This window comes from Monodelphis domestica, chromosome 6 (genome assembly GCF_027887165.1).
Source record: "Monodelphis domestica isolate mMonDom1 chromosome 6, mMonDom1.pri, whole genome shotgun sequence".
NCBI lineage: Eukaryota > Metazoa > Chordata > Mammalia > Didelphimorphia > Didelphidae > Monodelphis > Monodelphis domestica.
The window spans coordinates 199,445,954-199,462,194 of NC_077232.1; the positions used below are offsets into that span (position 1 = coordinate 199,445,954).

The 16,241-nt window shown below is 32.8% G+C and overlaps 1 protein-coding gene across 4 annotated transcripts in view; it reads right to left on the reverse strand.

Moving 5' to 3' along the window:
- The window catches only part of FSTL5 (follistatin like 5), a 980,329-nt gene that overhangs the window by 64,469 nt on the left and 899,619 nt on the right, over window positions 1-16,241 (reverse strand). For all 4 annotated transcript variants that reach the window (XM_056802833.1, XM_056802834.1, XM_056802836.1 and 1 more), the window contains one exon: window positions 4,757-4,864. In XM_056802833.1, the coding sequence (XP_056658811.1) occupies window positions 4,757-4,864 (108 nt within the window). The remainder of the gene's footprint in view (window positions 1-4,756; window positions 4,865-16,241) is intronic.

The window sequence follows — 16,241 nt, forward strand, 5'->3', positions numbered from 1 at the left end:
AACTTGAGATCTGCTCACGTAGGGATCTGGTGATATTGTTCCTTGCTTCAAGCTTTCTTGTGCTGATGTTTTCAGAGTCAGCTCTGGGCATCTGTAAGTTTTTGGGGTTTATAAGGTGGTATGATATTGGGAGAAGTATGGCCATTGTTTTCCTGGTCTTTACCAAAGAAAATCACCTTATCCTGTATAAATGAAGATTTTATACCTTTGGACTTCAACCCCCAGAAGTCCCTAGTATTTCCCAAAATTACCTTTTCCTGTGAACTCTTGTGTGAATGTATTTAAGTGTCTGTAACTCCTCCCTCCTTCTCTCTTTGACCTATGCCTGGGCTGAGTTTCAGTAGCTTTTTATTTTAGTTGTTATTTAATAAAATTTTTTAAAATATGACAGTTACTGATTATTAATTTAAAACCCCACAAGCCTCTGTAACTAAATGTGCTATTTCTCTCTTTGCCATAAAGCTGTGACCAATGTCCTTGCTCTCTTATGAATAATGGCTAGCATTCCTCTCCTGGAACCAGACCTGAACTATTCATGGACAATAGATCTGCCAATCAGTGCCAGCTATACCCAGTACCAATAAAGGCCCCTTTAATCTCCTCCTGCTGTCTGATACCTCCCTATAGCCTAGGATGTTGAGGTGGAGATATGCCAAGGCTGCTGCTTTTGCCACTGTTAACTCTATCCTGTGTGGGCTCCAGATCCCCTCCAACCTGTGTGTCACAGACTTCTCCTGCAAACCTCTTAACTCATTTTAGGCTGAAAAAATATCTAAATTTTTGTTGGCTCTGCCACTCTAAAATTTGACTTGAGGCTTCATTTTAAATTTGTAAGAAGAGGAGAGTTGGTAGAGTTTAACTGGCTATCTGCCTCTAATATCCCATCCAATAATGGTCTCAAACACTAAGGAATCATGATGCCTTCTTTTCCCCCCCACAACTTTCATTCTTCTTGATGTCTCTGAATGTAACACTTTTAACCACTTTATACATATAGATAGTCTCTTTTCTTTTGGCTTTACTGCTAGTGCTCTCTTCTTGCTCACTTACCTGTCTAGTCTTAAGTGTTTCATTCTCTTCTTACCTCCTAAATATTAGGTCCACTCAGGACACTTCTTCATGTACACCAGGACTCTGTCCCTTCTATCATATCTATTGATTTTTTATCCCTTCAATAACTCTCAGATTTGTCATCTTTTTCTCTCACATACATCGCTAACAGCTTATCTCAGATCTTTATTCTATTTAGTCTAGATTAATGTAACAGACTCTGAATTCATCTTTAATTCCAGTCTCTCGTGTTCTAAGGTGGGAAAAAAAAAAGGCTTCCTAAGATATCAAGGCTTGCAACTATTCAAAAATTCCAATGGATCCCTACTTTCCTTTGGATAAAATATAAAGGTTTCAGTCTAGTTTTTGATTTGTCTCCAATATACCATGCTTACAATCAAACTCTGGCTCCCAGTTTATAATTTCAACCTCATTTTTCTTATGTGTAATTTATATTCTACTCAAACTGATATACCCATTGCACATTGAACTATCCATATTGTCTCTTGCTTCATTACATTTCCTTCACTTGTCTTAGGTGGAACGCATTACCTCTTTTCTGTCTTTCAGAATCTATCTCTTCCTTCAAGGTTTATATCATTTGCCCATTCCTATGTGAGGCTTTCTTGGCAATTTTCCCCCCACAGATGAATGTGTTTTTCCTTTTTTTTAGAATTTGATTGTTCATTCGTATTTATCTGGCCCTAATTTTTCTTGTATAAATGCTATGCCTACCCCAGTGGAACATGGTCTCCTTTAAGGTAAGGAATGTGTCATTATTATTCTTGTGTTTGAAGAGAAAGGCATAGTGAATTCTCATCACAGAAATTCAATATTTTCCTGGATTGAAGTGAAGAAAAATGTCACCCTGGAGAGAATTAGGGTAGATTTTATGTAGATAAGGATAGTTTAGTTGGCCTTTCAAGAACTAGAGACAGAGAAGTGATTGACTGGGTTACAAGAAAAATATGTAAATTAATTGCCACACTTCTAGATAAAAGTAAAAACCTAGTGATCAAAAATGAAACAATAAGAATGAAGGAAAGACAGATTATCATACACTGATAATGAAAAGAGACATTTACAATTATTTTTCATAATGGGAATAAAAAATGGTCTCAGGTGAGGTTCACCTAAATGGACTGAGTTACCCCCCATTAGTCCAGGATTTCATGTTCAGTAAACTATAGATGCCTTTTGCATTAAAACTCCACAATCTCTCTTATCCCTCACATTTATTTAGCTATAATTGTTATGGATTTGATTCTTTCCATTGTTTCTCTTTCAGTTTCAGTTGTAACCCCACTACTCAAATCCAAGAGTTTTTCATTTCACACAGGACTATAGCAATAGGCTCCTGACTTCATGCCTGTTCTCCCTCTCACTATCTCTCTCTGGCCCCTAATTCCCCAGATAGTCCTTTCTTCAAACAACTGTAAAATTAATCTTCCTAAAACACAACTCTCATCATGTCCTTCTCCCTACTCAAGGACTATAATAGCTCTCTTTTTGCTCTTTTAGGATAAAGAACAAATTCAATTCAATTGAATAGGAGGAAATGAGCAGACTGGAGAGCATTTTGGGAGTTGTACAGTGCTTTAAAAAGTTTCAAGCTTTTCTGTAATACAAAATCCCATTTTTAAAAGATATCAATGTTCTTTCAGGAATGCTATATGACTATGACCCATGGAATAGTGCAGTCTCTGAGCAATCCAAACTATAAATTATCTAATGCACAATGAGGAGAAACATATGGCCTCAAATAAGTGAAGCATATTGTCCATAAGAAGCAGAATAAAAAAGTTTTATGAGACATGTATAATCAGAAAATAAGGTAGGTGACAATAATAAAGTATAAAAGTTGGGCAATCCATATTTTGCACTTCTTATTCAATCATTTCTTTGCAACTCTTCATGATCCCAATACTTTCAATAGGATTTCTTTGAGGAAGATAACTGGAATAATTGCCATTCCCTTTCCATCGGATTAAGGCAAATATATTGGTTAAGCATCTTGCACTCCTTAACATATATAAGCCAAATATATATTATGTATTAATATATAAGTCAAAAAATCCCGAGCCAAATTTGAACTCAGGACTTCCTGACTCCTGGCCCTGTGCTCTATTGACTGGGCCATATAGGTACCCATATTTACCAGAGGTTTACATATAATGGAGAGATAAAGAAGAAAAGTACCCAACATCCATGGGTGAATTTCTTATAGAGAATGCCAACAAGAGTCATAAGGATAAGAAGGCATGGTTAGGTTATGATTTTCCCCACTGGCAAAAATATCCACTTTGAGGAGATCGCTTTTCCATATACATAAAATATACATATACATTACTGTATTATCTGGTCACCAATATTATAAATTCTTTAAGGATAATGATTTTTTCTTATATTTCTTTGCATACTCAATAACCCTTCTATTCTATACAAGTACCTCCTTAGAAATATAATCATTTATTGATTTTTAAAGGGATATCTCAAAGATTTTTAAATTGATCAAATATCACGTAAAATATACTCTTTTTCCTTTGAATGATGTAGATGAATGAGGAAAGAATATGTGAGATTACTCTATAGGAGCCTCATCATTTTACCAGGTGCCCTGGAGTTGGAGGTTTGAAACTATTCAAAGATGGTGGTATTGAGGTAGAAAAACATGACAGCTTTCTGCTACCCTTCGATGCCATTCGGTGCCTGAGTACAGGGGCATTTACTTTATCTAACCTGCTAGGTGAAGACAGTTTGGCCCAAGAGAAAGCAATGATTTATTAATATAACTTAGTATCATGTCATAGAAAATGTTAATAGAACTATCTAGAATATATTCAGAAGATAAGCAGCTTTAAAACTTTTAGAGTTATTTCATTATACTATCATTTTGTAAGTGATGTTCTTTTAAAAAGGAACATTATAGAAAATAATAATTTCTAGGACTGAAAGCTCAGAATCCTACATGCTAACTACTTTTTCACTTAACTTGTAAAGATCATAAATGTAAGGCAAAAAGCAGATTTCCTTTCACATACAATGATAAACATTTTGAAGCATCAAGTGAAAAAATACTACTACAATATTGGTTTAGTAATGGGTTAGTTTTCTTAGGGATATTTACTTCTATGCATCAATTACTCAAACAAGAAAAAGATGAAAAAGAACCAATAAAATTATTTGTAATGAAATGAGAAAAGTAGTAATAAGCCAAAAAACTTAAAAAAATATACTTATACTCTCTCTGCTATAATGTTTCTATCAATAGTTTCTTTGAACAATGGCCTTAGGTTAAACATTTTAGAGTTTGGTGAATGAATTTAGATAGCTAGGTTAGTATTGTCCTTCCAAAAAAAAACTGAGAAATGGTATCAAGCGGCATTCTTTGGGCAAAAGGTAAATGTTGGTTTTTTGTTTTTTTTTTGCTCCTGAAGTCAGAAAGATCTGAGTTCAAATCTAGCTTGAGCCACTTATGATTTATCTGATCCTGGACAAGCACTGAAGCACTGTCTGCCTCAGTTCTCTCAAAGGTAAAATGGGAATAATAATTAAAACTTAATTCCCAGGATTGTTATGTGGATCAAATGAGATAATATTTGTAAAGTTCTTAGCTTTAGTGTCTGGCACTTAATAAATGTACATTCCTTTCTTCTCCTTCCCCCTAATGATCGTGATCTTCACAAAAACAACTAAATATACTAACCTGTAATGTTGGTGAGGTCTTTTCCATGTTTCCCCAGCTGAGCACCCATACCTGGTCATGTGATTTGTCATAATGTAATTTCACGGGAACAGGGTCTGTGCTAACTGCCTGTAATGGAAAAAAAAAAAACAAATGAGTCTTGAATTAATTTGAGAATTTTTAAAAATATTAACTAAACAATAGATTGGAAAGGATATCAGAATGAGATCATCTAGCAGCTAAATTTAAACAATAAAAATACAAGTCAAGTATCTAATGGCTGAAATTGCTCTCTGATGGATTTTGACTCACCATGCTTTAATCAAACATTCATCCAGCTTCATTATTTGTACATGACATAGATATATACTCACTCAACAACTAATTAAATCGTGTGCCATACAGGTGCTCATAAGAAAGTCTGGAAAAAAGTGGTTAATCAGTCAAGTGTTTACTTACTATTCCTAGATTTTATTCACTTAATGAACATAGGTGAGCTTCTTCAACTGAACCTTAATCCTTTTGAGAAAGCAAAGGGAGCAATATATTTCAAGAGAGCTTCCACTTTCCCAACAAATGCTGAAAGGGAATCTTGACGATGCATTTTATTAGAGAGCAAACACTTCGATATGGTGCCATATCTCTTTTAACGTGGTTTCTAGTCCAATTCCATTAATGAGAAGCCCACTATTTTAGGAAAGAATTTCTTGATTTACACCCTGCTGTGCAGAGATTTGTTTTTCAGTTAACATTTATAATATGAGGCTTTTAATTTAAAACCTGAAAAGAAATTACTACCATGAAGGTGTTATTTGAGTCACCCTAATTGTGAGCTACTACTTTTACAGGTTAATGCTATCTTTTTTCATTAAAAGTAATTTCCTAGAGCAGTTACTTCAATCTATTTTGTGCTCACATAACATAAAACAAAATGTGTTCAATACAAACACCTCTCATCTAAGATTAAAAGTATTTACGACAAAGACAGGGCTGCACACTCTCAGCAGATTCTCCACTTTCCAATTTATAAATTAAAAACTTCTCAATGGACTAGTTAAGGATGATCTACAGGAATCAAAAAAAAATCACATTGGATATGATGCTGGAAAAATATTTTTTTTGGTAATTTTCCAGTTGTTTGTTTTGAGAAAAGTTGCATCTCCCAAAACATGCATGAAACAACTCTTTTTCCAAAATATATTCCCCCCCAAATAGCAATTGAGAACAATATAATCGTGATGATTTTGAGGGATTTTACAGATTATTTTTCATTTTTAAGTTACTGGTAATTAAGTAAAGAGAAAGATACATGCTTTTTGGCTTTAATTATGAAGCAACAGAATTATTTAGTAAACTTGACCAATTTTTTTTTTGTTTATTACACCCCTGTAGCCTTCTTAATCTTCATAATTCCACTTAAATTATCCCATTTTCTACTATTTTAAAAAATCATCAATCCTTAGGGCCCCAAAGTATTTAATTCCATTTTTAAATCATAGATCATTCAGTCATTCCCCAAACAAGAGGAACTGGATAATATTTTCAATTAAATATCACTTTTAAAAATCTACCTAATGTTCTCCACAATGCTCCTAATGTTTTTGAGATTGGAGCAAGGAAGAAAAGATTAAAAATATTTATTCAGTTCTATGGCTTTTTCATGCACTGGGCAAACATTTTAATGCTATTGTTTCAAAACATATGAGCGATTTACAGAAATAATGCACAGAAAGACACTCAGCAATTTCTTTAATATAGAAGAACGAATAATAGATACGTAGTCACAAAACCCAAGTTCAAATTGAAACTCTCCTGTTTACTAGCAGTGTGCCATTAGGAGTCATATCTGAACATCAATTCTGTTTTCTATAAAATATCAGTCAGCTAACAAAAATTTATTATTTCATCTATATGTCAAAACACTTTACTAAGCACTAGAAGAAATGCAGTTTAGATATATAGTCCTTGGTCTCAAGAAGCTTATAGTTTAATAGAGGGACAGGGCATCAATATTGGTTAGATATCTAAGTAATAACAGTTGTACTACACATAGTATTGGTTTCTTATGAAAAATACCATGTAAAACTCAAATGTGCTATATGAATATTAATTATGTTACTACTATTACTCTGAACTCTTCTCTGCTTTTAATAACAGGGTCCACATCTATGGATACTGTTATCCATATGTAACTCTAGACATAAGAAGCATGGTCTATTAAAACTGGGTATGGCAGATGAAGACAGGTGATAATTAAATGATTCATTTTTACAACTAGTAACCATTAGACCATGATGCTAGGGGAACAAAAGTCATGCACAAGACTCACCGCTTGATAGAAAGAAAAGAAAATTGCTCAGTAGCTACCCTTGGTCATCACCCAATTATTTTTTTATCCATTTATATCCATTCATTTTTTTATAGCTCCCACCTCATTGATTTGTTAGCTGCTTTGTCAATGAGTGTGTTTGGACTAGTTATTTATTCTAAATCCCACTTTTGAGAGTAAAGAAGTGGGAGTGTCATTCCTGACCTCTCTATCTCAGATGATGGAAAGGAAAGCCCCATGGTGTAGAATTCAGTGTAAAATGAGCTCCCAAGCTGATCTTGGCACTTGCCAATCATGAAATCTACCTATAAACTGCCAAGACTTTTATTATAAGGTGCTAGGTTAGAGAGAGTTTCAAGAAAACTGGCAGCCATGAAAAATCTGATAATTTTAGAAGAAAAAGACACCTTAGAGATTATCCGATTTAACTCTCTCTTCCACAAGTTCAGAGAACGAGTAAGTTTCAGAGCTAGGATATGAGCCTGGGTCTTCTCATTCCAAATGATGTGCTTTTCCCAAATTACACAGCTAAAACCCAAAATAAAACAAACCAATAAAATATAAATCCATTAGATAAGACAATAGGTAATTAGCCTGCAGCTTTAGATTTAGGGGATCTTTGGGACCCCCATAGTGTTCATGAAACTGAGGCTCAAATATCATAACTTCCTGGGTCACACAATTATTAAGGGTCTAGGGTAGGATTTGAAACCAAGTCCTTCTAAAATCAAGGACAGACTCCTACCTACTATGCCATGTCATATATCAAATAAACATTACTATTCATTCATGACAGAATTGGAACAATATTTTTTCTGCTTGTCAATTCATCCTTTTCCCTATGTACATTTCTTCTTTGTATCATTGTATAATTTTGCTCCCCCAAATAACAAACACTTAATTTTCTTAAACCGTTACTTTTATTTTTAGAATAACATTCTTATATACTATATGTTCTGTAAGGTGCAGATGATTGGAATTAAGTGACTTGCCCAGGGTCGCAGAGCTAGGAAGTTTCTAAGGACAGATTCTAAGGCCAGGAACCCAGGGCTTCTATCTCCTAGACTGGTGCTCTTTCCACTGAGCCACCTAACTGCTCCAAAATATTCAATTTTTCAAAGGTATTTCTGTTAAAATATTTTTAAAATCACTTTTAACTTATGTTTAAGAGTTGTTCCAACACTATCCATGTTGGACCATTTGCACAGCTGTAGTTCAATAATACCTAATGTGCATTTTTAAGAATAGCTGTTTAGTTTGGGTGCCTCTTAATTCTATTGATTAGCAGTAGCTGGGCATAATAGTCTCCTAGATTTGTAATTAGGAAGACCAGGGTTCAAATCCTGCCTCTAATACTTAATGTGTGATTATAGGCAAGTCACTAAACTAATGAAAATGAGAGTAATGCTTGTTGTATTATAAGTTTACAAAGTAGTTGTTTGGTTCAAAAGGGATAATGTATGCAAAGTGCTTTGCAAACTCTAAAACTCTGAAACTTACATAGCACTTTGTATACATTATCTCCTTTGAACCCAACAACCATTCTGTAAACTTAATAATACAAATTCTAGTTTTTGTTTACTCTCAACAATCTTCAAGAAAATATTTTCACACAATTCTGCTCAGAGAAATACAAATAACAAAACCAAAAACTCAAAAGCTCATATTCTCCCAGTCATATTATCCACTTTAAAGACAGACAGCAAGCTCTTTGGTATAGGTGTGATGGTGATGATGAGGGTGACAATGCTGATGGATCTCAGGTTTCAGTCTCAACATTATGGAACTATGAGGCACAGCTTGATTATCAGTGTGTCAAGGAGAGCACCAGCTGGCTAATTAAGTGAGCCTAATTTAAACTAATGATTTGGATCCTCAAGATAATGTACTAATGGCTGGATGAGACTGCTGATGATACTTAAGAATACTCCTGAGGTGTTACAATAGGCCTCTGCTGCATTCAGGCAGAACCTGCATTTGCTTCTTAGCAGGAGAAATGAGGCCAGTTGTTTACTGGCTCTTTCTTCTTTGTACAGCAAAAACATCACCTGTAGGAAAGTCTTTCTCAGTAGATAATTTGTGGAAGCACAATAAGTTGCACCAGTCAATGAATAGCTAAGGTAGCAACTGGTCAATTTATACCAATTTACCTGTGTATTTACTTTAAGCTTTCTTTCTTTTTTTTTTATTTTGCCTGGTGAGAAAAATAATTTGAACTTCAGCACTGAAAACAAACATGCTAATGGGTCCCATGTAATAATATATTATATTGAATCTTCTTTATTTTTAAATTGTCAGGACAAATAGCGTATATAAACTCATTCCAATAATAGCATAGCAGGTATTCTATTCAAGTTTGGGGAATGGTAGGACCTTTTACAAATTCATTGACTAAAAAACGCATTCCTTTTATCGTCTGTCCCTTTACCCAAATAGTTATATCCATTTCATGTAGGATACATTTTTGTAGTAGAATTCAATATAAAACACTCTTAATAGATTTCCTTTCTCAAGAGGAGAGAGGGAAGATTGTTAAATTTCTTTTAAGTCAAATTCTGGTTGAGTTTGCTAAATATGTGATTCATTTGGATTTTGGATCTCATTATTTTACTTTTAGACTTGGAGGAGACCTTAGTCTAAGTCCTGCCATATTACAGCTAAAAAGACAAGAGGGTAAATGATCTACCCAAAGTCAAATAGGTATTAATCAGCAAAACTGAAATTAGCAACAGGGTGGGAACAGTCGGCTACATTTCAACTACAGTAAATATCTTTCAAAAATACTTAGAGTTTGAAGGAGAGAGAGAAAGACAGAGACAGAGAGACAAAGAGAGGTAGAGAGGGGATAGAGAAAGGACATGAAAAAGGAAAAGAGGGACAGACAGGCAGAAATATACACATACGCAAAAATACACAAATATACCAGAAAGAGAAAATACTTGTTTGGAAGCAGCCGTGGCATAGTGAATAGCTAGTTTCAGGGTCAAATAGATCTGGGTTAAAATTCCAACTCTGACAAAAGAGTTTCCTATACCAATCAAATCAAATCAAAATTCCAGGCAAAAAAAAAATCAATATTTTCAAAAACTTCTGTTTAATATTCTCAGGTTGAAAGCAAATGCTAAAATAAATAGATACAGTTGTCCCTCCCTAAATCACAGTTCACTTATCACAGTTTCACTGCATTGCAGGCTTAAGACATACATACATACATACATACATATATATGTATATATATATATATATATATATAATTCTGCATTGTGGAGTTTTCACCATATTACAGGAATTTGTGGATGAATTCTATACTGTACACAATGAAAATGCAGTACACCACTACCACTTGCACAAGTTTGTCAAAGGGAGATTGTACATGGGACACTACAGGCTAATAAAATGAAAGGCGACCAACCATAGTGCTGTGTTCTGTATCCTGGGTGCTGATTAGCTAAGTGTTTCTAAGAGTGTGGGAAAGGTTTATAAGAGAGTTGTAAGGGTTTATAAAGGATTAGTGTGTGTGTGTGTGTGTGTGTAATAAAATAAATATAATGCCACTACTTTGTGGATTTTCACCTATAGGAGTCTCTGGAATGTAACTCCCAGATAGGTGAGGGATCACTGTATATCAAGTTTTAGTAAAATATAGTCTTAAAAGAGGTTTTTGAATTTGGTTTGGAAATCTGACCTTTAACAGAGGTAAAACATAGAAATTGCACAATACTTGGTATTATAGTAACTTTAAGTTTTCTAACACCTTTGTTTCCTATGTAAAATAAAAGGAGAGAAGAGAGAGAAAATGAGAGAAATAAGTGGAAAAAAGAAAAGGAAATCCCTTAAAGTAGCCTTAAAGCTCACATTAGCAAAATATTTATAATGAAAAAAGATGAAATTCTTTTCTGCCTCCTTAGTCTTCATATTAAATGTAGCCAAAAATAAATTTTAAAAGCTTTGTAAAAGGGGCAGCTGGGTGGCTCAGTGGATTGAGAGTCAGGCCTAGAGACGGGAGGTTCTGGGTTCAAATCTGGCCTCAGACACTACCTAGCTGTGTGACCCTGGGCAAGTCACTTGACCCCCATTGCCTAGCCCTTATCACTCTTCTGCCTTGGAACCAATACATAGTATTGACTCTAAGATGGAGGTAAGGGTTTAAAAAAAAAAAAAGCTTTGTAACCTAGTGAATAAAATTGATTCTAAATGTAAAATAATCTTGAAGGAATTAATTTTTTTGTGATTAACTGGATTTGAGAATGGATTTTAAGAAGCAAAGGCATGAGAATCATTAAAACTCACCCTTAAGAAACCATATTTGAAACCCAGTTTTTATTTCATAAAGGAAAAGAATGGGGCAAGGAAGAGAATGTACTCTTTCCTGGAAATGACTACATATATGGAACACATTGACTTCTGAACTGGAGAGATTATATGGTTCAAATCTCTGATTGTGCAGTTTAGGAAACGTAGACTAAAAAAGTCAAAGTGAATTACCTAATGTCACACAGCAAGTAGATGTTCTGCGATTTCCCTTCAATGCAAAGAATTAAACAAAGATATTGTCCTTGTTGCTAGCACACAGCACAATGCTCTATTAGAGTAGGTACCTCTTAGGCCTTCCTATCTTTATGTAATTCTGTTCCAAGTCATCCTTCAAACTATTTCCTAAAAATATTTCTTACTCCTCTATCAATTATGATACTACTCCGCTTAAAAATATTTAGCATCTCCTTAAAAGAGTTTAACCTCTTTGAAGTGTTAAAAACATTTATCATATGCACCCTTTAGCTTTTTAGTCTTATTTTACTTCTCTCCAGACATACTGGGTATCACCCAAAATAAATTACTCTCTATTTTCTAAATACTCTTTCTTTTTCTATTTTTATGTTTTTATTCTTTACTCTCTATGCCTTCAATATAGACATTTCAATTTTCATCTATTAGATTTCTATCTTTTTTAAAAATTCTCTTATCAAAGATAACCTTATTTATAAAGACTCTCTTGGTCTACCTAATCAGTAATGACATTAAATTCTAGCTCCATATGAAACTTTATTTTCTCCAATTCATACATACTACATACACTATTTTATGTTTTAATGAGATGTATTTGTGACATCCTCCTACTAAGATTTAAGCTTTATGAGGCCAGAAACTATTTTTACCTAAACTTTACCTCTTCCTCAGTCCCTACCATAGGGATCTGCATCAACTATATATATATTTATTGAATAAAAAATGTTGATTACTTTCAGATATTTTATGCCAAAAGGCAAATATTACTATTTCATATATTGTCTTTAAAGAATTATTTTTAAAATGTATTTTATTCGGACATTTGCTTAGCCTAGACCCTAGCATGTGATAGACATTATATCGATATCTTATCTAATTTTTATCTTTATTTATTTCTGAATTGAACTGCCTTACTTAGTAGGACCAAAAGAGGAGGCATCAAAAACACAAAAATAGACTAATATAAAATTGACATTGAAAGTGACTTCCCTCTCTTGGAAACAAGTATGCAAATATATATATATATATATATATATATATATAAATGACCTATTGGCTTTTTGAATAGCAACAAGAGTGCAGCTGGGCCTATGTTACATGTATTTATAATTGGTAAATACAATAGATTCCATTAATTCAGCATCAATACTAAGTGATTGTATAACAAGAATAAAGAAATTGGATGGCAAAAGTTACACAGAGATGAAAATATGAGTTTTGGAAATAGTGGAAATTCAGGGAAGAAGCTGTAGAGGTTTAAAAGTAGTAGATAATAATGGTGAAACATTCATGTGTTAATGAAGGGTCAATGCTGAATTTGGAGGATTTGGAGGCACTGTAGATAAGAGTACTAAAGAAAGATCAGAGGTTCATAGGATAAAAATTGAGAATTAGAAGATTAATGTATTTCTAGTCCAAAAGTAGGATTATTGTGAATGAGACCATGACACAAGTGAAAGGATACATGGTTGTTAGAGAGCAGGATATTAAAGCTGTGGATACTAGGTGTAGTAAAATTCTGGGTAACTGATTGTTCCATTATTATCATGCTAGAGAGTAATTATTGTTTGGTAGAGATGGAAAAAAAATTTGAAGTTGAGGATACTATGGAACTAAGTAGTCTAGTTGTTTGGGAGCCATCAACATGAATATTGAATATGTATAAAATATATCAGGAAAATTAATTTTGGAAGAAGAATGCTGATTTTTAGCACAATGGCAAGCAGTATAGAAGATGTGAAGATTTTAAAGTATGGGAATATCTGAGATTCATTAATGGAATTACTAAAACTCTAAAGTAATTATATATGTACTTCAAATATAATTATAAGAGTATAATCATTTCTAAGATTAAAATAATTCTTCAAATAATAATATTAATTTGAGATTCATGAATATAATGTTATTCTTTCTGTAAACATGGTTAAGAATTTTGATTTAATGATGTTTTTTATAGTATGTTAGCAAAAGTCTTAACTCCAATTTTCAAAACAATATTGATTCATTAAGCATAGGTGCTTCATTAATGGTTGGGTTTTTATTTGTTTCTGAATATATGCTGGTAAAATTTTCAAACATTAAACAAGCTATAAATAAGTATAGTTAAAAATTAATATCTAGATCATTTTTTAGTGCCTAAAGTTTGAATTTTTCATTTAGCTTAAGAGCCATATCTTCAATTAACTAATTTTTCATTAGAGCATAGATAAATCATCTCTTCTATTGGTAGTGAGAAAATGAAAAAAATAGCACACTATAAAAATGTCAGGTGGACAACACAGATTTTGGTAATCATTTATTCTTATTTAAAATTATTTCTTTTATGTAAATTGATAATTTAAAATAGTCCTAGTCAGAACAGGTTTCCCAGTTATTGTGAAAATTATATTTCAATTATAATTATGAGGATTAGGATTTATTTTGCACCATCTCTATGACTTGTTGATGCTAACTAACTACTAATATAAAAAAATTCAAATTTTGTGATAATAATAGAAGCACATGCATATTTTAGTGTCTAGCATTCCGTATTAATTTGAAATTTGAACTTATTTTGTGGCAAATGGCTGTCACAAGGATAATGAGCCTGCCTTTGTATCAATTTTTAGACTCTAGTAGGATATAAATATATGAAACAAGTTAGATATTATTTTTGAAACTGGATTTAAAGAACATAATGGCTGTTTAAATGTAATTAGAATTTGTATTTGTTGACAATCCTAAAATGCATGCTTGTAATTGGTTGACTTTTGTTGCCCCCAAAGCAAAACACAACTAACTTTTCTTGGTCCAGTGCTAACAGTGTGAAACACTAAAAAATGGATGTGGAAGTACATTATATTGTTAATACTTGTGCCAATTTAAAATTTACAGTAGAGTATGAATGCCTGTGTGTGGGATCATTAGATAGATTAGATAGTGGTACCTCTTTTAAATGGATAATCATAGGTATAAGAACCTTTCTAGAGCTTTATTTTAGGGCAAAAAGGAAATGGTCTAATTATTATAGACTCTGGAGTCAGATGAGAATTGGGTTCAATTCCAGATACTTATTAGCTTTGTTGGAAGAGGCAGTTCTTTCATAAGTTTTAGTTTCCTCAAATGTGGAATAAAAATGATTAAGGAAGATGATTCTCCAAGATTGTAAGTGGTTGAGCAAGTGGCAGTCATATTTGATATTCTTCTTGAGTTTCATCATTGAAAGTTCCTTATATCAGTTAAATCATTGGTCCAATTTCTCTTTCTCTTTTTTCCATTCCATCCCATCCCACCAATATACCAATGTATATTTGTCAGGGAATTGTTGTCTGAATCAGAGATGGTGAATTCATCAGTTTTGTGCAGGAAGTCATTTCAGAGTTCATCTGGCCCAGTTCTCTCACTTTATAAGATCAGAGAGAGGCTCAATAACTTACCCAATGGTTTCTCTGACTCTCAAGCTTTTGAACTTCAATCCATCTTGTATAAAGCTGCCAAACTATTCTCTCTAATGTGCAGGCATGCCTCAAAATTTTAGTGTTTCTCTACTGTCTATAGATTCAAACATGACATTCTTACACTGGCAATTAATAGCTATATTTAATCTTAACTACTTTGTCAACCTTTTTTTGTGTAATCTCTGTTAAATTATACTTTGAATGATAAAGAACAAATGTATATTCTAGGTATGTGTGGTCTCATGATCTGGATGTCAGTTACAATATTTGTAATTTAGAGACCAATTAAAATGATACCTTTAGTTGCTTTAAAAGTCTATTCTGACTCAAATATTATTTCATAGAGCTAGAAAAAATAATGATAAAATTCATCTGTAGAACAAATGCCAAAAATATCAATGAAAAAATATAAAAGAAGTGTTTTAGAGATACCAGCTCTAAAAATTATTATAAAGAAGCAAACATCAAAATAGTCTGCTTCTGTCTAAGAGACAGAAGAGTGGATTAATAGAATAGGTAAGACAATCAAAATTAAGTAGCTAATGACCATAGTAACTGTGTTTCACAAACATAAATATCCAATTTTTCATAGAAGAAATCAATATTCAACAAAATCTATTTAGCAAAATGGAAAAGAGTATGACAGAAACTAGGCATACCAACACTTTATGCAATATACCAAGGTAGAGTTAAAATGGATGCATGATTTAGAAATAAAGGGTGATATACTATAAACAAATCAGAGGATCATGGAATAGTTTGGCTGTCAGATCTATGGATAAGGGAAGCATTTATGACCAAAAAAAACATTGAGAATATTATAAATTGCAATATATATAACCTTACTTCATTAAATTTACAAAAATGGTTTTACACAAACAAAACCAATGCAACTAAAAATAGAAGGGAAACATCAAATAGAGGGGATTTCTATAGCAGGTATCTTTGATAAAGGCCTCATTTCTCAAATATGTAGAGAAATGAGTCAAATTTATAAGAATACAAAGCATTGCCCAATTGGTAAATAACCAAAGGATATAAACAGGCAAATTTCAGATGAAGAAATGAAAGCTACCCTACCTTTATTCATATGAAAAAATGCTTCAAATTACTATTAGAGAAAAGCAAATTAAAAGAACTCTGAGATACTAGCTGTAAGATTTAAATTAATATCCAACAACTCCAAGTATTATATTTTATAAAGTTCATTAATAATCACTTGAAGTAGAAAGAA